The sequence below is a fragment of the Catharus ustulatus genome, chromosome Z (genome assembly GCF_009819885.2).
Source record: "Catharus ustulatus isolate bCatUst1 chromosome Z, bCatUst1.pri.v2, whole genome shotgun sequence".
Classification (NCBI taxonomy): domain Eukaryota; kingdom Metazoa; phylum Chordata; class Aves; order Passeriformes; family Turdidae; genus Catharus; species Catharus ustulatus.
The window spans coordinates 12320805-12344623 of record NC_046262.2 but is presented as its reverse complement, the minus strand read 5'-3'; the positions used below and the strand labels follow the sequence as shown (position 1 = coordinate 12344623).

General features: G+C 47.3%; 1 protein-coding gene across 3 annotated transcripts; it reads left to right on the top strand.

The window, feature by feature from the left end:
- Positions 1 to 960: 960 nt before the first annotated feature.
- On the top strand, positions 961 to 22406 carry GDNF (glial cell derived neurotrophic factor). Of its 3 annotated transcripts, none has more exons than XM_033086222.1 (3): positions 961 to 1146; positions 3963 to 4160; positions 19601 to 22406. In XM_033086222.1, the coding sequence occupies exons 2-3, from the start codon at positions 3989 to 3991 to the stop codon at positions 20083 to 20085; spliced, it is 657 nt and encodes a 218-aa protein (XP_032942113.1). In that variant the 5' UTR covers positions 961 to 1146; positions 3963 to 3988; the 3' UTR covers positions 20086 to 22406. The 3 variants fall into 3 exon arrangements, with proteins under 3 accessions (XP_032942113.1, XP_032942112.1, XP_032942114.1); XM_033086221.1 differs by lacking the exon at positions 961 to 1146 and adding an exon at positions 2406 to 2602; XM_033086223.1 differs by lacking the exon at positions 961 to 1146 and having other exon boundaries at positions 3380 to 4061.
- The last annotated feature ends 1413 nt before the right edge of the window (positions 22407 to 23819 follow it).

Here is a 23819-nt window from a genome sequence, read left to right as displayed (position 1 = left end):
AATTCAGAAGATGCCTTCTGCAGAAATATTTGTCCTGGGAGCCCATCCAGATGACATTCAGCACACCCCTCCAAATTTCCGATAAACATCTCAAAAACCTTCACTCTCCCCTGGAGGTCACAGGGACTGATTCTCGTTCCCATTCTATCTAGTGAGTTGACTGTGACCCCCTCTACTGTGCTACAGCCCCCTGGCCTGAGATCTCCCTCACAATTAAGAGCTTGGAGGGTTATGCACTTTTCAGAGTGATGGAGAGCAAACAAGTGTTGGCATGCACGCAGTTGGCTCTGGAGCCCACATGCACGGTCCTGACACTACTTCCTATCCAAGGGGAGCAGACAGGGTGCAAGTTGTGCAGGATGGGCTGTGCAAAAAGCCTAGGGCATGCAGCACTGGTCCGACTTGCCTCCTGCATCCTCCCCCTGCAGGGCCCGCGACTTACACGGGAGAATGGGAAGAGGGAGAGGGAAAGTCGCACACAGCAGACGAGGTGGCGCAGGCGATTGAGCAGAGTCGGGAATAGGCAGCCCACGCTGCCGCTGACGGTGGCAGTGTCCGGACGGGACCCGCCGTCCCTTTCTCCCTTTTCTCCGCCCTGCCGAGGATGCAGCTCTGGTGGCCTTCTCTGCATCAGGCAGCCGTACCCGCGGAGTCTGGGACGGGCAGCGGTCCCCGAGGGGACCGCCTGGGGGCTGCTCGCCTTCCCCTGGAGAGGGAGAGAGAGACGAGCCGGTGCGCACACGTGTGAATGCACAACCACACACATACGCACACCTGGGGCGGAGGGCGTACGAAGCAAACCCCCAGCCAGGTGTCACCTTTGGGGGCGGCCCGGCCCGGCCATGCCCAGCGCGGGTCCCTCCGTCCCGCAGCTCGGGGGCTCGGCGCTGTGCCGGCGCGGGGGCTCCGGGACCCACTTGGTCTCCTGGGGACTTCGCTGCTCCATCCCATACCCGAGTGCTTCCCCCCAGAAAAATGAAATATCCAGAAGCAACGACTATTTTAAAAGAGAAGCCGCGCGAGGCGGACGGAGCGGTCTCCGGACCGCCCGCACAAAGCGTGCGCTGCCCAGCCGCCCGCCCGGGCTGCGCCGCGCTAATTCCGCAGCACCGGAGACATGAGGATCTCATACCTCCGGACAACTGCGTGAGTCATAAATACACGGCGCAGGGCTGAAAGTCGACACTGTTTACAGCGACTTTGCTGCGGCCTTCGGAGAGTCAAGCGGCCACCCCCTGCGCAAGGCCGGGCTGCGCGGAGGTTGCGCACCGCGCTTCCGCGGGGACCCGCGGCGGCACCTGCGGCCGGCGAGGGCCGAGGAGGGGCCGGCCTCCCCGCCACCGCCGGCCGTCGGTCGGTCGGTCGGTCCGTCCGCGGGAGCGCGGCGAGCGGCGCTTAGGGAGGGACGCGGTGTTGGGTTACCCCGGCCCGGCCCCGCCGTCGCCGCGGGGCCAGCGGGTGCCGCGGGGCAGCGCCGGCGGCCGCGCAGCCCACGGTATGTCGGGCCGGTGACTTCAGCCGGGAGATATTTGGAGGCTCCGCGGGGTCCGGTGCGGGGGGCCAGCGTGTGTTTGGGTCTGAAAGCGAATCAGCGGAGGGCGCGTCACTGCCAAAGGGCCCTATAAATCCATCTGCGGCGCCGAGTCGCCCTGGCAAAGCCCCCGCGTCCGCACGTCCGGCTCCGCGCTCGCTCCGTCCGCGGGTGCGGCGCCCCCCGCGCCTCGCCCAGCCCCAAGCCCCCACCCAGCCCCGCCGGCGCCCGGGGAGCCCGGCGCGCCCAGGCCCAGCCGCAGCGGGCGCTCCGGACACCGGCCCAGCTTCCCGCCGCGCTCCCGCTTGGATCTAAGCTTTCGCCGCGACGGGACCCCGCTCTGGAGGAGGAAGCCTCGCTGCTGCTGCTGCTACCGGCTTTACAAACCCCAGTGCCGGCCTCTGATTCTCACAGCAGGCTGAGAGGGGGGTGGTTTGATTTTTATTTTTTCAATCGTTTTCCCCTTCCTTCCTCCACTGGGGTGGGGTTTTTTTCTTGGTTTTCTTTTTTTTTTTTTTTCCTCTTTTTTCTTTTTTTTTTTTTTCCTTTCTTTTTTCTCCCGCCGTGGTGTCCGTGTCCGAGCGGTGCGCGGCTCCCGGCAGTGCTGGACCAGCTGGCGTTACAGGAGCGCTGATGTCTTCATCTGACTCCCCGCAGTTGTTGATGGAGTGTCTTTCTCAGATTTCCAGGCAGGGTCCCAAGCGCAGCACCCAGCGCCAGCTCCCGCTGCCAGGCGGCGCTCCCCGCGGCTCGGGCCGCTCCCGCCGCTGCTGAGCGCGGCCCCGGGGCCGGGGCGGGCGGAGAGCCCCGCGGCTCGGGCCGCTCCTGCCGCGGCCACAGCACCTGCGGCGGCGGGGGAGGCCGCCGGGGACCGTGCTGCCGGCTCCCCGCTGCCTCCGTCCAGACCTGCGACCTTACACCCCCTTCTCCATACGCGTCCCCCTTCCCCCCTCCTTTGAGCAAAGAGGGTGCCGGCAGTCGGACCCCGACTTGCCCACATGCGTCGGCCGGCCGGCCGGTCAACTCCACGGCGTTAATGTCCATCTCGGGTCTGACGAGACCAGCTCAGAGGTGAGGGCGAGGATGGGTGCGCGGAGGGGGGAGGGCAGGGAGGGCGGGCGCTGTCTCCGGGCACCCCTCGGCTCCTCGGACCGACGAGGTGCGAAGGCAGCGCCCGGCGGAGGAAGCGCGCACCGAGCGGCAGCCGCGCCCTAAGCCCGGCGCTGCTCCGGCACCTCCGCGGCTTTCCCCCGGCGGGGCTGCTCCTCCCGGGCTGCACACTGCCCTGTGCCGCCGCCGGGCCGAGCCGAACCGGGCTGGGGGCTGCTGCTACCCCGGGGTGGCGTGCAGAGGGCAGCGGGTACGTGCCGTGGCAGACTTCGGGCAGGGCGGCCGGGGAACGAGGAGGAGAAAAGAAAAAGGGACAAGGGACGGGAAGGAGAGAAGGGAATGGACAAGGGACGGGAAGGGGAGAAGGTAAGGAAAAAGGGAAGGGAGAAGAAAGAGGATTGATAAAAAGAAAAAAAAAAAGAAAGAATGAAAGAAAGATTGGGGGAGGAGAGGAATACAAGGAGTGGGAAATGAGAAGGGAAGGGAAAAGAAGAGAAAATTAAAGGGAGACAGAAACAAAGAGGGAAGGGAAAAGAAGAGGAAAATTAAGGGGAGACAGAAACAAAGAGGAAAGAGGAAAAATGAAAGTGGAAGGAGAAAAGGGAAGGAAAAAGAAAATCTTGAAGAAAGGAGGAAGACAAACAGGAGGAAAAAAGGAAGACTATAGGGAAAGAGGAAAAGGAAGACTACAAGGAAAAAAGGTGACAAGTGAAGATGAAAAGAGTAAGAAAAGGCGAGAAAAAATTAAGAGGAAAGAGATGACTGGATAGGGGAAGGGAAAGGGTGGGAGAAGAAGAAAGGGGAGAAGAAAGAGGAAAAGGGGAAAGAGGTGAGGGGAAAGGGAAAGGGAGGTTTGCTTGTAGCACATCAGGTCTGCACAGACCAGCACCCCAGATCAGCCCAGTCCTCCCCCGTCCAGCCTGAGAACAAGTGCCCTGGTGCTGCCCAGTGCTTGACTAGCACAAGGTGACTCGCCTGCCAGCGAGCACAGGGACGTGGTCACACTCCCATATCCCTAGAAACAGACTTCTGGGGCCTGCATGCCTGCCTTCCCCAATTCAGCTTTCTCAGGCGTAGAGGGACTGGAGGCCATCCTGTGCACTCTCTCCCACACCACTCTCTCTGGGGAGAGCCCGCCTCACTCGCTCTGGCTGCACAGGGAGCAGGTTGTTGTTCCATCCGCTGTCCTGAGCCTGGCCTGGGTGAGCCAGTGTGATCTGGGGTGCAAGACTGCATAGCTTTGTCTCAGGGCTGGCAGGGCTGGGGCAGGACTGCAGGAACATAGCAACTGGGAGCTCACCCTGCTTCTCCTTTCTGTCAGGGGCCCGTGTTGGAAGGAGATCTAAGATGAAGTTATGGGATGTTGTGGCTGTCTGCGTGGTGCTGCTCAACACGGTCTCCACCTTGCCCCTGCCCACCGGTAAGACGCCTCCCAAGGGGTCCCCTTCAGTGGTAGAGGGACCTGAAGATGATCTCTCCCCCATCAGCCTGCTGCCTCCCTATGCTGTGCACAGTGACTGTAAGAAACATTCCCCTTTGTAGCAACTGCTGTCTGTTTTGCTAAACCTGCTTCCCTTTGCTCAGGTTCCAGGATGAGGAAAGGATCCCCCCATTTTGTGCCCCTATTTCTCCACAGGTGGTGTCATTGGCCTTGGTCTTGCTTGAGCAGCTCCAAACCTAGTCATTCTCCAAAGCGTGGGGTTGACAGTCACAGTGACAATGCCCCCTGCCCCCCCCAGCCCTGCCTTCCTGGCAGTCTTAGAATCTCTCTGGTTGAAAAACATGGGGAGGTGGGAAAGTTTGTTGTATGCAGTGGAACCGAGAGAAGGATTTGGTTGACACCCCTCGCAGCACAGGCACTGAAACACCTTCCCCACTGTCTCAGTCTCTCTCCTTGCCAATGCAATTATTCTCTGCCTGTAGTGGGCGCAAGTCCTGACGGAGGTTTGGCTCCGTGATGGGAGGCACTGTACACATCCTGGAGTACTGCTGAGCTTCATTAAATCCTCCTTGGATTCTGATCTCGAGATGAGTGTGTCCACATGGAAATTTACAGAAGAGTCACTGTGGTGGGGTTAGGAGCTTGATGCAGAGCAATCCGCATGAGCTAGCTCACAGTAAGACAGTTTACAGTCCAAATGACAGATAATAATGCCTTGCTAATAATAAGTCCTCTACCTACAATAGCAGGTACAGGATTTTCACAGTGGTATGCGAGCATTATGTTATATCTAGTGGGTTTTTAAAGAGAGAGGTAATATGACTCAGTAAAAAGTGATAGAATACTCACATGAATGGTGGCGACGTTTACTTAGCAAAGGCACAGACGCAGTTTGAAGGTTGCTTCTTTTGGCCTTGCTCATCCCCCTCTCTGTTTAGCTCGTTACGGGATGCAGACAGTATCCAGTAATTGGGATTCATTTCTATCTCCTTTTCTGGAGGCATGTCCTTTCCCTGCACACGCCACAGCTCCAGTCACAGGCAGCTGCGCTCTGGTTTCTCTGGGAGCAGCCAGGCTCTGCACTGTAGAGGCACCAAGCACTTGCTGTGACTTCACTTTGACCCCTCCCAAACACCCATCTCTTCCGTACACATGCATTTATGTCCTTCCCCATTTAGTCTTCTCTCTTTCCTTCTCTTGCTAGTGTTTCCCCCGTGCTGGAATCTTGCCTATGCTCCCGCCTCCACGTGTCCCAGCCTAGGCTCCTGCTGCTCACAGACTGGCAACCCTAACATCCTTTCAGCCCCTCCACACAGGTTGGCCAAAAGTGTTTCCTCACAGGGCTCCAGCCTGCCAGGATCATGGGGCTATCACACATGGTGATCTTCTTCTCCATGGCAAGCCTTGTGATGGAGAAGTGCTGTCCTACAAAAGGCACTGATCAGCTTTTCAGGCCACTGTGCTGTTCCCTTCTGTACAGGCTTGCTGAGGTGCTGGTGGCAAGAAGAGCATTAGGGGGAAAGCATCATTAATCAGTTTGTAGATCTCACAGAAACTTCAGGGTGGGAAAGCATTAATGCTCTGTCTTTCCAGAGTTACAGTATTTGTACAATGCCCACTTTTATCTTGAAACTACCTTTTGGGAAAATCATCTCCCTGGTAAGCTGATTCCTCTACATCAGCTCAAGGGGATAGGCAGCAGTTGTGATTCTCTCAGTTCCTAGTATCCAAAATTTCTCGTATTGTGTCTTCTTTTTTCCTTTCCTGTGGATTGGATAAAGAAGAAGCAGTGTGTTTTACCTTAGCTATGGTAGTATCAACATTATCTCTGTTTCCTGGGTGCAGTCATGGGCTTAGCCATGCAGAACTGGGTGAAAGGATATCGCCCAGGATAGTCATTTGAGAAAGGGCTGATTATTTTGTCTCGATTTTTTTAACTCTATGTCTTACAAACAAATGGGCCTGGCTGCAAAGGCAAAGCAAACAGTGCTGTTCTTCACATCAGAAACTGTGGAAAACCCAGGGTGTTCCTATGACCTTTGTATTGCAGCAGTTAACACAAAAATAGAGTCTGAAAGTTAGAAATTCATCTTTATGTTGCCAAGTCAGATGAATCAGAGGAGACCTGCAGAAAGGTGACTGTAAAAGAGCAGTAAAACACTCTGGTGTACTTTTTAAACTTTCACCCTGTTTTTAGTTGATTTTAAAGTGTGTGGTGTCTGGAGAACAGTCTGCAAACAGGCTATGAGGCTGATCCAGACACATCAGTGCCCTCCTGCTGCAGCAGCACTTTACTCAAATCACCCCCATCAATGTCTTTAACATATCTGTTCTCTCCATTTAAAATTTAGTGGCATGTACCCTTCAGCATGGGAAAGACATAGAACTATGTACACAAGAGGAATAAATGTCTACACTATGTAGATTTCCCTTTGCACTTGGAGGTTTCTCTCACCATCAAAGCACAGTGTGCCACAAGGAGGGAGGCATGCTCACAGCTCCCCAGCTGTCCCATGTATTCACATATCTGTGGATGCTGTTGGTCAGCTGCTTTGCTAAGGGCTTTTGCAAGAGGCAGGTCACAAAGTGGTGGGAGCACCATCATTGCCTGTGCTGCCTCGTGTGCATAGGGCAGTGTGTGGGTCCTGAGCAGGGCTGGATGCTGGGTGCATTCAGAGAGGTGCACTGCTGTCCCCTAAAGCAATCCCTTTGCAGGCTGAGCATTGCCACTTTGCTCCAAAGTCCACTGCTCTTACTCCAGAGAAGTTGGGTTTCCCACACAACCCTTGCATCAGGATTGCGAGATCAAGTCCACTCCTGAGGCCAGGCCAAACAGTTTGCTGGAGAACAGATCTGTTTTGCTGGCCCTTGACACCTTTTTGCATTCTCATTTGATGGGATTGCTTTCTCTGCAATGTACTCTGAGGTCTCCTGATGTTACCCCATCCATTTCAGGTTGGCTTAAACCTTCCTTCATTCCAGGCTCCAGGCAGGGTTCTAACCTCCTGGGCTGATCAGGTGTAATGTGCTGACCTTTGCTGCTCAGGGCAGTAATCAGAGATGGCAGAGGGTGCTAGCAATTGCAATCTTCTGCATTTTTAATTGGACTGGAGGCTGGCATGTCCTCCATAAATGCAGTGCTTTGGAGATTAACCCAGTGTTTGTAGGTGTTTTGGGGTCAATATTCATGGGATAGCTTATTTCACACTCAAAAAAAAAAAAAGATGTAGGGTTTGCAACCATTTCGTTGTTTCCCTTATGCTACAGTCCTCTGGGGGAAGAACACTATTAGCGTGAATACCAAATGCAAGTAGAACAAATATAAACCACATTGTTATAAACTAAATACTAAGTCAGCAGCCTCAGAAGCATGACAGTGCAGAGGGAGCCAAACACTTGTTTGCATTATACACAGTCACCAGTGAATACGTCTTATAACTGCTTGCTGTTGGATGCACACAATCGACATGTATGGTGAGGGCTGGAGGGTCCTAAAATCCATTATGTGATATGTATTCTCTTGATCAAGTGGGAACCTTCACTCAAGGTGAGAACCTTCCTACTAGTGGTAAGAAGGTAGAATTAAATGAAACGTAACCCCATGGGATTTTCTGTCCTAGTAAGAGGGAAAGATAGGTTTTTGCATCATGGTGTCTGAGTTACTCTATAGCTACTGAATAGTCATTCACTGTTGGAGCTCCTTTGGTATATGCTGTGACACACCATGGTCTGTGTGTGTTATGCCTCAGTTAAAAATTCTTCTTACCCCTGCTAAGATGTGTTTAATGTTAAGTTACTGCTTTTAGCTGAAACTTTATCAACTAATATGGAGAGTACCTAGGAAAAATAGTGGTACTGTAGGGCTCTTTAAGGCTAAAAACAGTATTTAATTATGCTTCCTACTGAATGCATTTCCTGCCCTGCAATATTTATTAGGCCCATTCAATGTCTCGAACTACAACTCTCATGTTTCTGCCCAGGCTTTCCTGCTCAGCACACCTACGGTGTGGCATATGTGCTTTAGCCTCAGACACCCAGAAGCTGCAGAGGTAACCTGTCCTGCAGAGTAAGCCCAGTGCATCAGGGAGGTAGGATCAGCCACACCGAGCAGGTGCCACCCTGTGTTATCTGATCTGTGTGTGCCCAGCACAGCTGGTGCATCCAGCACAGCCAGTGTCACACTGAGTGCGCCAGGGTGCCCAAGCCAGCACACGTGTGTACTAAGGTTTGTTTGCACAGGATAACAGGTTGTCCAGACATTCAGAAACCCCAAGCATTCAGGTTGGTCCATTCATGGGCAAAATTCTATACCAAGGAAGAAACCAGGCAGAAGTGTTTAAATCCAGAGGTCGTAGATGTAGAAGCAAATTCTTCTGCAGTCACAGGTATAAATGCTGAATATACTCCTGTGACTTAAGGAAAAAAAATCTGAACCACAGGATAATAAATTTCTATTCTCATTTTGAGTTATCGTTTGCTGAAAATTTTAGTTCTTTGCTGCTTTTCAGTTTAGGGATCTAAAAATTTGCCAGTGAAACTGTGGATGCTGTTGAATGTTTTGCAGGTGTTTATTAACTGATAACACACCTGGACATACTTTCCTTCTTCGTCTTTCATAAGCTTCTTCAGTGTATTTTAGAAAATCCAGTGTTTAGGGTTTGCAATGAGGAGCTTCAAAATATTCCTTGAAAAGAATTCAGTTGTGTTAAGTGTTCATCAGACTGTTACTGAATTTAGTGGGGGAGGCATTGTTTGTCCACTAGCAGAAGATCCTCAGACTGATATGTTGTAATGTAAATTATACTGTTCATGGTTAGTACTGCAAAAAGTGGTTTAAGAAAAAAATTAAAGTTACAAAGGCTTTGAGAAGCCATTTGGTTCATCCCTGCCCACAACTGCAGATGTTCAGAGGTGAACATCTAGTGCAAATACCTAGCTTTCAACCTGTCACACTATCTAGAGATTGCAACAAAAAACTTGTAGTACATAGGCCAAACCCTACATAACTACATTTGTTGTGGAATCCCATATTTCTGAGGTAGTAAGTGAATAAGAAACAAACAAGGAATACAGAATACTGCAGCGTAGCCATGTTCAGGATCATCAGACATCTAAATAGGCCACTAACACATTAGTGCTGGTAGAGTGGTTAGCACTGCAGAGTGGTCATTTTTCACAAAACAGCTCAGTTTCTGATCAAGTAATATCCTTTGGTAAAGAGAAAGGATATAGGAAAGATTTCAGTTGTTCTTTGAATTTCAATTGTGATTACAAAGAGAATAAATAAAATAGGATTGAAAATATTTACTTGAGACAGCTGCAAATAAAGTATTAAGACACAAAATATATGTTAGAATATGTTTTAAGATCATGGACTTAAAATTAATTTTGTGAGGTATTTCATGTAGCAGCATTTTTTAAAGAATAAAGCCACTGATATGACCTGGCAGAAGTCTAGGCTATATGTATTATACATCACTTAAACTGAAATCTGCAGGTCTTTAGGACTTCTGCAAATACTTTAAAGATGTTGGACAGGTATATTCTTCAAAATAAGCAAACACTGAAATCCATGTATTTATCTTCCTGAGTTGTGGCTGGGCAGTGTTACAGCAGTATGCCAAACTTTGGTGGCCATGCTTTTAGAGGCAAGCTTCATATCCCCTTTAAATAATACGCTGTGTACAAACACTTGGACTATCTCTGCTTCCATCCAAAGCACATATGATTTCTTTCACAAAATCAGCCATTACTTTGGAAATTTCGGAAGGGAATTGGCATCCAGTGTAGCAGTTAGGAAGGACCTTGCTCTTCTGAGCACGGACCAGCTCTATGTGGCAATTGCCAGTCCACACTTCCCAGTGTGAGCCCTTCTGCAGTGGAGTACATGCACCTGCCCTGGAACCAGGGACTGAGTATTGCAACAATAACAATAACAACAAGCAATATTAAAACCTTTCATATTGTTCCTTTTGTAAACACATTGAAATGCAAGCAATTGAAAGGCAACAATAAAAGATCATGTGTTATTTATAGATCAGATCAAATCTGATAGCAGCAGAGATTGACACAAGAGAAACATCAGCCAAGATTTTGCCGTGACTCCTCTTATGGCTACAGGGAAGAGATTGGGTTAGGGTCCCTTTAGAGTCTGTTCTTCCTTCTTTTCTGCATGTCTTTGCTCCTTAGGGATGCTTCTGAAACCCTATGGGAGATGCAGAGTAAGAGCACAGGCAGCCCAGTAATAGCTGATGTTATTGATTTAGGTGTGCTCTTTTCCTTCAGTCAACTGTTACTAAAGAGGGCCTGGGTTACCATTGTGCAGTTTTACTGATACCATAAGTGAGCTAGGGTGGATCATTTCTGCACCAGGGATGGTGAAGAAAATACCATCAGTATTTCCTTCATTAAAACCTGTGTGCCTGTCTATTAGCTGAGCACATGTGTTCTTGCTAACGGGTGTCACAGGTTTCAGATCTCACTCATCCAAGGCTCTCACAGGATTGGATGTATTAGCTTAACCAAATATTAGGTGTAAACCTAGGTTTTACTGGGAGGTTGGGTGTTTACTCAGCATGGTATGGATGTGGAAGAGTACTGGATCTTGGGAAGGAGTCAACATATGTCTTGCCCAGACTTGGCTCCTGCTCAGTTGGTGGCTCCAGGCACGGTACTGGCACTTCTTCTATCTTTGCCTTTCACACTCTTCATGCTGTAACTTCTGATGCAGGGATGCTCTGAGAGTGCTCACAAACTCACCACCCCATAGGATAAGGTCCTAGTGCAGATGGGCTCCTGGCAACAGCTGCAGATTTCACAAAATTTCAGGTGCGACTGCTGAAAAGCTGGCTGCTCTGTGGTGCTCAGAGCTGGTGATTCAAAACTCTGTGCCAGTGGCAAGATTGTACCCTCCTGTTGCTCCTCTGCTCCTTGGCTGCTGGGTCAGACCTTCCTCTGCCCACCCCAGAGAGACCAGAGGTGTGGTGGGCAGAGGAGGGCAGCCCACCATGGGGCTGTGAGATCCTGCCTGGGCTAGGTGAGCACCAAGAAACTCCCACGAGCAGGTGAGCTCATTGCTTCCTCTGCTTCACACGGTCCAGCTGACCTTTCTGTTTCCTCATGCTCTCAGGGACTTCCCACACTGCTAACTACTGTGGGGGTCCTATGCTCTCCCCTCTTTTTCATCCAGTTGGGAACTAGCATTTCTACCTGCAAGAATGCAAGCAAAGTACAGAAGGCAGGCACTGCCAAGCACGGCTGAGTAAAAACACAAAGAACTCTGTAGATTTGTCATTATGATCAACACGTGGGAAGCTTCAGGGTTAGCTAGTGAGCTACAAACACCTAACCTGACTGCTCCATCAAAAGCAAGAGCACCAGGAAGTGCCATCCTGTGCCTGTTACCAGTGTTGGCATCATCGTGCCTGACTGGTGCGAGGGGCCCTGGCATCACCCACCAGTTTATTTACACTTGCCCTGGGAGACAAGGGACACCAGGGGCTCCATTTCTAGGGGCTCTGAGTCTGAGGGGAGCCACAGCACGGGCCAGGAGGGAGGTAATACAGAACTGTATTAAACATTTAAGGATGAGCTGACTCTGGTTTGTTGATGCTCTATTTCCTAATGGAGACAACCAGGTTTCGATTACACCCTTGGTCCCATGGATTTTCGGGCAAGGCATGAAAGCAAAGTTATGAGTCAGAGAGGTTGTATTTTAATTGTTGAAATACCAAAAACGTTCTAGCATACTACTTTTAATGCCTGCCTTCACTTAGATGCGTTCATATAATATTCTTTGTCTTTTATACAAAATATTTCATTTTCAATAAAATGAGTGATTTATCCACACCACAGTTACTGCTTTCTCACTTTGTAAAACAGAATGATCATCACATTAGTATTTTTAGCCTGGATAAGGTTACATTTCCACAAACAAATTGCTCCAAATCTCTCCTAAAATACATCCTTGTGGTGTGAGGTGGAGGCATTCTGTGTTCAGATAGGCCATGTCCATTATAATAAGCGCCTGAAAACAGTACTGCATAGCAAGCTAAACATTAAAAAAATTACTGAATTATGATTATGAAGTAAAGTAACAATTTTATTATGAAGGCCCCAGATTAAAGTACCACAGCTGTTTTTGAAAAGGTGCTGCTTAATCCTAACGGAGATCTGGATCTAAATTTTCTAAATATTCCTTACCACTACAGTGAGCAAGACTAAACCCCCAGAATTCTGAAATCATACTTCAGGGCCTGATACTGTTGTTTGAACTTCTCTAATTGAAAGACTGTGCCAAGCAAAATAATTTAGTTAAGTCTTTGGTCTGATGTTTTGATGTGGTAGCTATACTGTCACAACTGAAGGCATGAAAACTACTAAAAGCAAAACCTAATTTTATAATGTTTAACATACCATTCATTACTTCTGTTACATCACTTTAGCTCAGGCTTTGTAAAGTGCCAAATGATGTGGCAGTGATGTGATTGCATTTTTCTGAGATCAGTATGGAAAGCTATTCTATAAAGCAGAGTTTCAAGTAACTTAAGATGTCAAGTTTTATGAGGTTAAAAAAAAGACAAAAAAGGAAAACCCATCTATATAAATTATTATTCTGCAAAAGAGTTTAAGCTTTTCTTGTATGCTATAAGAGACATCATTGTTAGAAGAGACTATAGTTAGCCTTTAAATCCATAACCAGGCATCAAAGGAAGAAACTGGATTTTTAACTCAAAAATTGAAGAACCAAACCATCAGTTTGTCACCAAGTACAAGCTGAGGATTTCTTGCTCTACCATGCTGGGTAGCTGCCGTTGCATGTGGGGGACTGTTTGGCTTTAAAATTATTCTGTTGATAGAAAATCAAATTAATAAATTTACAAAACGTAATTGTGATCACATTTGAACAGACAGAAATAAATTGTTCATTTTTACTTAATGGAGGCTGTTTCTTTTGATAATGGGACGAGTTTGGTGTGAATTTCCATTTCATATAGAAGTCTGTTTCATGTGGAAGTCAATCAGAACACTGTAGTTTATTCTTCTAAAAAGCACAGGGATTATTTCCCAGTCCTGGTGTCATGTGGTGTCTCTAATTAAATAGAAATGCAAGGACAGGCTCTAGGGCGTGGCAGTGGGGAAGATGCCCATAGGAAGGCACATTTCCCTGCATGCCCAAAGCAGAATTCAGGACTGGATTTCTCCAGGGGCTAATGGGGAATGTCATGGCTGTTTGGCTGCAGGATCCTTCACTCGTGTGCTGCCAGCTCTTCTTGTGCCCAGGGGAAGAGACTGTGCTTGGGGACAAGCAGGCCAAAACTTCAGGTTGCAGAGAACATCAGTGAGGCAAGAATTTCAGTTTATGTTGCAGAGGGATGTTCCAAATCTAGGAGGCTGTCAAAGCTATGATCTGACTGTGCCCTGAGTGCTTAGAAAACAAGCAAAAAGCTTGCAGACAGCAAGCAGATGATGCAGATATTCTTGTGTTCAGGTTTGGTTGGTTGGTTGGTTGGTTGGTTGGTTGGTTGGTTGGTTGACTTGTTTTTTAAATTAGTATTTTAAATGAGTCTCACTCCCCGTGCTGAAGGTGTTCACCAGCTCTACTCCCAGCCTTATCACTCTTCTAGATTCCTATTTATATCAATCTTGTGACATTTCATTCTTTCTTTCTTTGCTTTTTTATTCATTTTTCTGGTCACGTGAGAAAATCGGCACAGATCAAGAGCCCTTGTTCAGCTGGACAAGGGAGACAGAGAAGGTGCTCAGAGGCACTCTGGCACATGGACTGTCATCAGTACCCAACAGCCTTGATTCTCTGGCCCGGGAAAACAAACTTGTACTCTTGCTGCAAACATAGGCAAATGCTCTGCCTATTCCTGCCTGGGTGGTCAGGTCCTTGGCTTGGTAAGGAAAGAGGGAGCACGGAAAGGAGCTGCAGGAGAGTGAGCTGATCACAGCAGGACACACATGGTGGATTGAGCTGATCACAGCAGGACACACGTGGTGGATGCAGTTCCTACAAGCCCTGCTGCCTGCCCCAGGCTCCTGCTGCAGGGCTAGGCAGAGGTGATGCACAAACACCTGCACATGCCTGCCCTGCCTCCAAGGGACTTCCTCAGGGAGCTGGACAGTCAGGAAACAGCTTTGAGAATTGTGACATAAAACCCAATACCCACTGATGACTTCACACCAGGCTTGTGAGAGATCATGCCACCATGGTTTAATGGGGTAGGGCTCAACCCGTCACACTCAACCAGTGGGGTCTGTGAGCCTTTCTCCCACTCTGAACAAGACACACAGAGACCCTGTGCTCCCTAAGGGAGGATTTGACTTTTGAAGACATACATTCCTTTCCTTTGGGAAACACCTGCTTTGAGATGCATTACATGTGCAAGACAACGTTTGCAAACCCATATTGAGCACATGCTGCTCTGGCCTGTCCTATCCTGTCCCATCCGGTCCTGTTCTGTCCTTTTAAATTCTAATTCCTTCACACTCTGGAGCTTGGGACCAGGGACTACTCGTCAGAGATCTTTGCTGCATTAATGCCATAGTATCCTAGCATTTTCTGCTGGCACATTGCACAATGTGACAGGCATCTGTCATGTGTTTGTTCTCTCAGCTTTTCTAGCAGAAGGCAAGTGTTGTCAGTAAACTAGTTTGTTTTGAAAAAATATCTGTGTTTGTGTATAATTAGTCATATTTGTGTGTGTGTGCGTGTAAATGAAGCACACATACACGCACATGCAAAATGTGTATCTGCTCTTTGCAGGGGTGTGAAATCCCCCCAGCAAACTGTCTGCTGCACCATCAAGTCAGCACAGTCCATGTACTGTGAGGGAAGCAAAGATGCTGTGAGACTGTAAACATTTTCTACACAACGTTGCGGACAGAAGGGTGACAAAGTACCCCTATCAAACAGCTTTATTCAGCTTACAAACCATCACTGCATGCTAAGGCAGCCCCTATATGAGTGTGCTGATGTTCCCTCACCACAGCTTGGCTCAGCACCCCCGTTCCCCCAGCAGAGCTTACAACAATGCAGAGACCAAACAAGTGCTCAGCATGTGGTGTCTGTGCTGCAGGGAGGTCTCAGCATCCCTGGAGCACATCTACCAAGTGCCCATCAGGATGGGGACACCCTGCAGTCAGTCTTCTCCACCTTCCCTTCTGTCTATTAGCCTTTCACAGAGTTTAGTCCTTGGTCAGTGGTTATTGCTTATTCACGTACGATACCTGGTAGCTTCTTCAGCACTTGTCTCTAGTGCCTTGTTTCAAGCCACCATAGCTGGTGTCAGTGCTGGTGTTGCCATTGGATTGCTCTGGGTCCTATTTCAGCAGTTTTTCACAGCATTTTCTTTCCAAGTCTTCCTACCAATACTTGTTGGAGAACTGAATATCCCAACTGAGTCATGACTCCGCACAGGGCTAAGTCTCTCTTCACTCCTGGTTGTCAATCTTTCCTCCAGATTCCTGTGACCCATTCCTAGTGACTGCTTGCAGCCACACTGATGAGTGATTATTATCTGGTAATTAGCTGATTGCAGGGACTGGGGCTGTTGCTGAGACTGTTAAATTATGGAAGCAAACTTGGGGTACCTTGGCAGTGCATTAGAAGATGCCAAAAGAACATTGCTGCATTGCTCATAACCAGTTTGGGGCTCCACAGGCAGAGGGAACTGTTGCTTAGAGAAACTTGCAAGGTCTCACTGAGTACCCCAGTAATGCAGCTGCCATTGTGTTGATGCGATGTACCCACATATCCTGTAACAGCACATGTGGTTTAGGTGGGCAGACAGTGACCAGGATTGAGACCCACACATTTTCTCAAGGCAACCTCTGTGCCCCCTGTTTCTGCCAGTTTCCTGTTATCACCCAGAGGCCTTTTGTCGCCTCCGGTGGTGTAATCTCCAAATATTGGGGGTCACTGCAGGAGCCTTATTGGTAGATTGGAATATCTGCATGGGATAGTTTCCAGTTCCCTGGGCTGAAGAGAAAGTCCATGCTGGAGGCAGGAAATTGGAATTCATCTTACTAATAGTGTTGGCATTCCTCCCAGTGAGTCTCCAAGATACCTCCTGGTGCTGCAGTAGGGGATGAGCAGAGCAGGGATCCCCAGCTCCATTAGACACTTGAAACACTTCTTGCACAGTTTGTGTTAGAGCCTTAGTGAGATTAGCAGGATGCTAATGACCCCATGCAGTCATGCTGCCAGTGACCCCACTTTCTGGGTGCATCTAGTCTATGTGTGTAGGCAGGACTTCTCTAGCTGGATATGCTGTTGGTTTGATTAATTGATCTGTTTTTTGCCCTACCAGTCCTACCTTCTGTAGGGTTGACAGTGCATGAATGCATCACCAGCCTTGCATTGGGCTCTTTAGTGGTGTTAATTTCCTCAGCCTTCACAGTGTAGAAGTAGCATTACCTCCCTTGGTGCAGCTGGGGTAGGGATCACACATGAGCCAGGAGAGATCTCAGTGTGCACTTTTGCAGGAACACAGTCCACCACATGGGCCTCCTATCCTGTCCTCCTCCTATCTACTGCCCTTCAGGGTATAGTTGGCAGAACAGTGCTTGAACCCTCTAGCTGTCTGATTGTATTTTGCCAAAGTACGCTCTTCCTGTAGCACTCTCACAGGGGCAGATGGTATTTTTGCCCCTCAGTTGCAAGCTATTTGAAAGTAATGTGCCCATTTGGATTACCTCTTTAGTTAATCCATAGTTTTGTTTCTCCCTTCTTAGGAGAGGGACACTTACACCTCTCCCGACACTGGCAGTGTACCAGGCTTGAGATAAGTGTAAGGCTGAAGGTTGATAACAACAATCTCTCCATATAGGTTGGCTTTCCCTGTAACTGTCTCCTGTCCCCTTCCTGATGGTTGATCGCTGCATTAGTTTTGTTAAGATCTTGTATGTTCCCCTACCATTGTGTTTCACTCTCCATAGCCAAGGTCTCATTGCATCATACTGTTGGTACGAAGGTTGGGCTACGAATACAAGAAAGAGGTGTGGGCTGGGGTAGTCACAGTAGTGACTATGAGAGGAGGGCAGTAGAAGGTCAGAGTGGAAAGGGGCACTTCTAGAGCCATCTCCTCAGGGCTACATCCTTCTCTTATTTGGTACTAAGTCTTTCATTACTTTAGTACTTGTTTAGACTAAGAAACCTGATTTCTGTGTAGGAAATCTAGAAACTCAGTCCCGAGCAATAAGTGCCTTCTGCCAGCTACTTCTGTATCTGGGTCAGAGCCAAGTTTGTACTTCAGCAACAGGGGTTATCGTGAGCTCCATGTGCGTCAATTTTTTTAACTGAGTCTAGAAAGTTGTCTTGCTCTTGTTGGTTTGAAGGAACACAGCCTGCCTATCACCTGGACCTAGCTCTTGCTTGGTAGGGCTGTACTTGTACACAGTAGACAGACCCTCTGCTCTGCAAGGAGCATCCAGTGGACACATCTATCAAAACAACCCCCTCCAGTCGGTATGGCTCACAGTGGGTGTTTTGGTACCTGCTACAGAGATAAGAGTAGTGCAAGAAAGGTGTACTTACCACTGGTGTCACAGGAACACAGGGCTGGGTGCAGGGCCCTGCCTTGTTCAGGTTCCACATAGCTGTACAGATAGCAGCCACCCCTCCTTCATGTCTTTGAACATGAACACTGGTCTCTGAGATGGTTGTTTTTAGCATGGATATCTGTAAAACAGAAACTGTAAAACAATTCCCTTTTTTCAGTTCCAAACTCTACCGCTTCTCACCCTCATTATGTGGGGGTACAAGATTTCCAGCCTCCATCACACTTTCACCAGTCCAAACTATTTTGCTGCATCCATCAATCAAAAATCATATACCTCTGATCCATCACTGTTTTGTCTTGGAGGGAGGCTTCTAGGATATGGCTACTTCGGGCAGCAGTACCTATTCCTGCTTATGAGCAGATGCTCTCTGTTTCAGCAGCTTTTGCACTGACAGAGTTAGGATTCTGCTGCCCCCCGTCTCCTCTGTATTTGGTGCTTCCAGTGAGGAAATGAGGGTGCACTTTTGCTAAGTAGTGGGGGCAGCCTCATGCCTTCCTGTCTCCTGTTAACAGAGTCCATACCACCCTGTTTGAGTTGGGTACATGTGCTACCTGGTACTGTTGGGATTCCTGTCTTTCCATGCTCATTAGAGAAATGTGGTGCTGAGCCTTTGCTAAGGACCAATTCCTAGCTCAGTACCTCACTTTGTGGCAATACACCAATGACCAGATGCCCTGCACTGGCTATTGCCTCTCCCAGTGTTTGCTGTTCCTGCAATATTTGTAGGAGTATTGGAGACAGGCTTGCCTTATGTACAAGGCTGGTGTGACACTAGTCTGTTATATGTTGGGCTTTAGGAGTTAAGTACAGAAAGGAGCATTCTCATAGGACTTACTGAAAAGGAAGAAGTCTTAATTTTAGGCACAATAACAAGGAAAAAAACCTCAGTACTGCAATATAGTTTATATGTTTAAGATACAGTCATAAATAATGTGGTGTAAGGACATCCACACAGAGGGCACTGACAACCTAACCCCCCCATTAGTTCTCTGTATTCACTAAAACAGTAATTTTGATGGATTTAGTCCTTGGGAAGATAAAGGATCTCAAAATGCAATTTTTTTTCCAAATCATGATGAAATTTTAGAACACATTTAATTTCACTTTTCTTGGAGAGGTTCATTCTGCTAGTACCAAAATATTTAATTGACTTCATCGTATAATTTACTTGAATAATTTATCAGTGATGTATCAAGTGATAAATTAAATAGATTAAAAATTAAATTTTTGCAGAAGGAAAATGCATTAATAATATTTCCCTAGAAAATTAGCATAATACTTCTATCCTGACCTATTTCTACTTAGCGTGATCAGCATCTGGTGGTATAAAACACATATATGAGACATTTTTCAAAAGCTATGAAAATAATTGTCCCCTAGAAGCCATAAAAATCCAGGCATTCATCCAGGAATAATATCTCAGTCTGGTACCCCAGGAAATCCTCCTTCTGTCATGCCCAAACACCTTATTGGCAGGTGGCTTTGGCAATACTAACTGCTGCTGGTGTGGAAAGAAAATAATTAACAACTATAATCACAGAATCGCTTTAAAGAAACCTCCTCCTGTTGCTGCTTTGCTGGGGAGAGTCTGTATAACATCTTTACAGTGGCTTCATCTACCTCTTAACTTAATATTCCTACCATGACATGTTTTTCCTTCCCTCTATTTCCACAGGGCTCATTCAATATTAAAAGCTGTGCTGAGACGCTACCAAGCATCAGCAGACACACACACAGAAACACAAATATGTCTCATCTGTCTTTCCCCAAATGAGTTTCTGTGATGATCTAAACCATTTCAAATTCTCCTTGATTTCTGAGGGTCCTGGGCATGTGTTCTGAAATAATGGGCAGAAAAGCTTGCACGGGCATAATATTTTTGGGCTGTGAATGGACAAACTTCATGATAACTGACGTGTGACAAAGCCTTTTCTCTTTTTCCCAAACAGCTAATATGCCAGAGGATTATCCAGATCAGTTTGATGAGGTAGTGGACTTTATTCAAGCCACTATTAAAAGACTGAGGAGGTCACCAGATAAACAGACTCCAATTTTTTCTAGGCGGGAGAGAAATCGACAAAATGCAGCCACAAACGTAGAGAATTCCAACAAAAAAGGAAGGAGGAATCAAAAGGGCAAAAATCGAGGATGTGTCTTAACAGAAATACATTTAAATGTGACCGACTTGGATTTGGGATATGAAACCAAAGAAGAGCTAATTTTCCGGTATTGTAGTGGATCTTGTGATGCAGCTGAGACCACCTATGACAAAATTTTAAAAAACTTAACCAGAAAGAAAAAACTGGTCACAGACAAAGTGAGGCAAGCCTGTTGCAGACCCACAGCCTTTGATGATGACCTGTCCTTTTTGGATGACAACCTGGTTTACCACATACTGAAAAAACATTCCGCGAAAAGGTGTGGATGCGTCTGACAACTGCGTGCCGAGGCGGCACCAGTTTTCCATTCCTGCTGCGCTGCAGAGAGAGGGACCAAGGTTCCCAGGGAAGTATCTGCTCCAAGTGGAGGAAAAAGGACCAAGAACACAGAATGAGGAGCCATTGAGAGCCTGGGGATAAGGAGGCATGCGGCGGAGTAGAAGGATGGAGACTTCTGACGTCCTATGGGGATTTAGATAAAAGCTCAGGTGGAGATGACGATGGATGGATTATGTGCACGCTGCCTTTCCTATTTGACTCAGTCCACCATCAGTGAGACTCAATCCATGAGGAACGTGCTTAAAAACACAACCCTGCCATACCACGCTGCGTTGTAGTTATGCCATGATATACCAGTTATACCAAGAAGCTTAGCTAAGAGTAGCTTAGGAGTACCTTACTAATCCCCTGTGCCCTCAGCTCTACTGAAAGACGCATTGTGCTACTGCTCATTGGAGGGCAGTTCCTGAGTGCTTAGGACAACTCCTAAGCTGTAAGATTACCCTTGTAAGTAAGATGATATTGGGCAAATATCAAAATGACCAGGCTCAAGTTCTTATGAAGCAAAACAGTTCCGCTTACTGGCTAAGTTTGGTTATTTCCATCTTGTGTTTCTTCAAAATGAGTGCAGGATTTGGTTCTTCTGCTACCTGTGAAAACAAGTTGAGTTTTTAAGCACTTCTTCCTAGTATAGTAAGAAATATAACAAGCCCAGCCTACACAAAATGCGTTTCTTTAGGTTTACAAAGGACTAACGTCACTTGCATAACTACATTTCTATTTGGTCATTGTGATTGAGAGAGACTACTTGATGCAATGCATCCCTTCAGAGACATAAGTATACAGAAGATATTTATTGAGATTAAGTTATTGTTATTTATTACAGTTCAGTAATGAGTCTCCTTATTTATTAAAGTGTCTTTCAAAGGTGCCAAAGTAGATGGCGCTTGGGGATATAGAGAGACAAAGACGTTGGGAACAACGGTCCATGCTTATGATTGAAAGTGTTAACTTGAATGCAAAAAATCACTTACTTTACCTTTTTTTCTTTTAAACAAAATCTTGATTATGTTCACAAAGGGTAGTGCTGAAGCCTGCAGCCCTTATTCCTGTCACCAAGTCTTTTGAAAATTACTGCAGTCACATATGCGGGAGCAGCAATGGCTCTGGACGAGTGAGGGTCGCAGGATTTGGCTCAACATTAGCAATTTGTTAGAAAAACTAATTTTAGTCATATTTTAAATGTAGCCACGTTTTTTTTCTCACACTTTATGCCAACTGACCTCATATAACTATTGACAAATGGAAAATAATCACATTTAGCCTTATAATTTCTAGTTATATTTATTTAAGCTTTTCCTTCCGTACTTCCGTATAGAAGAGGTTAAGTCCCTCTTACTAGTTAGCCCTGGATTTAATATAGCCTGCAAGTAAACAGTTGTGTTAAATAACCAGAGTGTTTTGTATAATTTGCTGAAACATTACAGGATCATACCCATGCAGCAGAACAATCCAAGTTTCCTTAGGAGGAGGGAGGTTGTACAGCAAAGGTGTTCGTACGTGACCGCTAACACAAGCTCTCATTCTGGAGACATTTTTCCCAAAGGAGCAGGAGTGCAGGTCACTAGACATACCTGACAACCAGTGAAGCATCAACTCCCACAAAAGCAACATGGAAAAAAAATCCTTATTGAAAACCATGGTCCAACCTTTTATCTCATGCATGTAATGGCTCTCCGTACTCATTTTGCCCTGGGCCCCTTGGGGCACCACTGAAGAAAGGTCTAGAGGTCAAAAAAGTCCAGAACAGGCATAGAAAGATGCACCAGGTGTTTGGCATGTAATTCACCCCCGGCTTCCGCCACTTTCCCGGGCGGAGGGAGAATATCCCTGGAGAGCACCCCAGGTCTGTGCTCACAGTGCCACGGGGACGCCGTGCCCCCCAGGCTGCTCAGGGTGGTGACATGAGGTGGCACGAGGTGGGCGTGGAGCGCCTGCCTGGCGGAGAGCACGGCGCTGCCGGGCAGCTGAGCGGCGACAGCGCCCACAGCTGCGCTTTCCCTCGCCCCAGCCCATGAAAACTTGCCTCTAAGCATTTTCTGTGCAGTTTGAAGAGGCTGCCACCAAAGCAAATCTCTATGTTCAAAGTACAAAAGGGTAAAGTTTGTGATTTTTTAAATTTTTTTTGTTTTGGTTTGGTTTTTTGTTTTTTGTTTTTTTTTTTTAGTTTTCAGACCTTACTGAAGACAGGAGTGTGCTTGTCTGGATTTTTTTACTTCACCTGCAATTATACGTCTCAGTCATTTGTGTTAATCAACCAAAGTTCTCTACAGACTTTATTTTTGTACAATATTCATTTTATAACTTTTTACAAAATAAAATTCATTTCTATTGTTATGTGGCTGTTGTTTGTGCTTCCCCATCATACAAGTCACATTCACAAGTCATCATTCGAAGTCACAGTGTTGCTCAGTTTCCCAATCTGCATGAAGCAATGCTGTGGGGCCACCAAATCCTCCATGGAGTGGAGCCTTCCTCTCCTATCTCACCAACATCTTTAATGTGGATCAGAGGTAGCTTCTTATTGAAACATAACTGAGTCACTGCAATAACTGACTTGAAAATGCATGGTGAACAGTGACAGTAATCCATGCAGGAGCAGGCTTCAAGCCTGGAGTTACTGAAGCTGTCCCTTGGCCATGTGGGGCTACAGTGTTCTCGTGGTAGCCTTGGCTGTGCATGGGCACAATCCCTGCACTCAGGAGATTGCATTTTGCTTTGCTAATCCAGCATCAGTTGGACTAAATTCCTTCTACTTTGCCAATTCTTTGTCCTTCTTCTTTAAACAGGAAAATAAAACTCAAGGAATTTCTTGTCCACCACCATCATGGAACAGATGAGGACAGGTTTTGTGGCTGTGGCCAGCAACATTTTCTAGACTGTTTTGTGTTAAACTTTGCAGTTCCCATCACAGAGTCTGTAAACACACGCAGACTCACAGGTTTCAACACCGCACTCTGTACTGCTGCAGAGAGGAAGAGGGAGCATCTGAGCAGCGAGCCAGAGTGCAGGAGATCAAACACTCTTAATGCACAGCATATGGATGCCTTGGTTTCATTTGTGCTGGCGGGGATCATGCACGCAGCTCTGCCCCAGCTGCTGGAACAGCAAAGCTCACAAGCCTGGCTTTTGAAGCCCACAGCATCGAAGGCATTCCTCCTCACATGCCACTGCCTCCACTTCTTGCAGCAGAAGCCCATCCATCACGTGCAAAAGCTGGACACATTAAGTGTTCGGCATGGAAATTACCTGCAGTCCCACATTCAGAGGAGATTGTGCACTTTCCCAAGAGTTGGAGGGAGTGTCTATGTAAAACACAGCTGTGAGGTGCTCTGAAGTTTAATCTCTGTTCTTACAGCCCTTCTGTCTGCTATTACAAGGATGGGGAAGCAGGAGGTCAATGCAGATGCCTTCTTTGGTCTTATCAGGCTTTGAGTGGCCATGAAGCAGCTGGTGGGAGCAGTTTTGCTTGCATGGAGCTGTTTCTCCCTTCTTTACCAACATTCCTGGTGACCACAATATTGGAGAGAGCAGATGAGCCTCTGCTACTGCAATTCCAGGCTTACCAGTGCTGAGCTGGTTCCTGCAGGCTCCTTTTCTGGTTAAAGTGAGGCTTGTAGTAATTTCCTGGCACCTTGTATGTGTTAAAACAGTTTGAAACCTTCAGCTG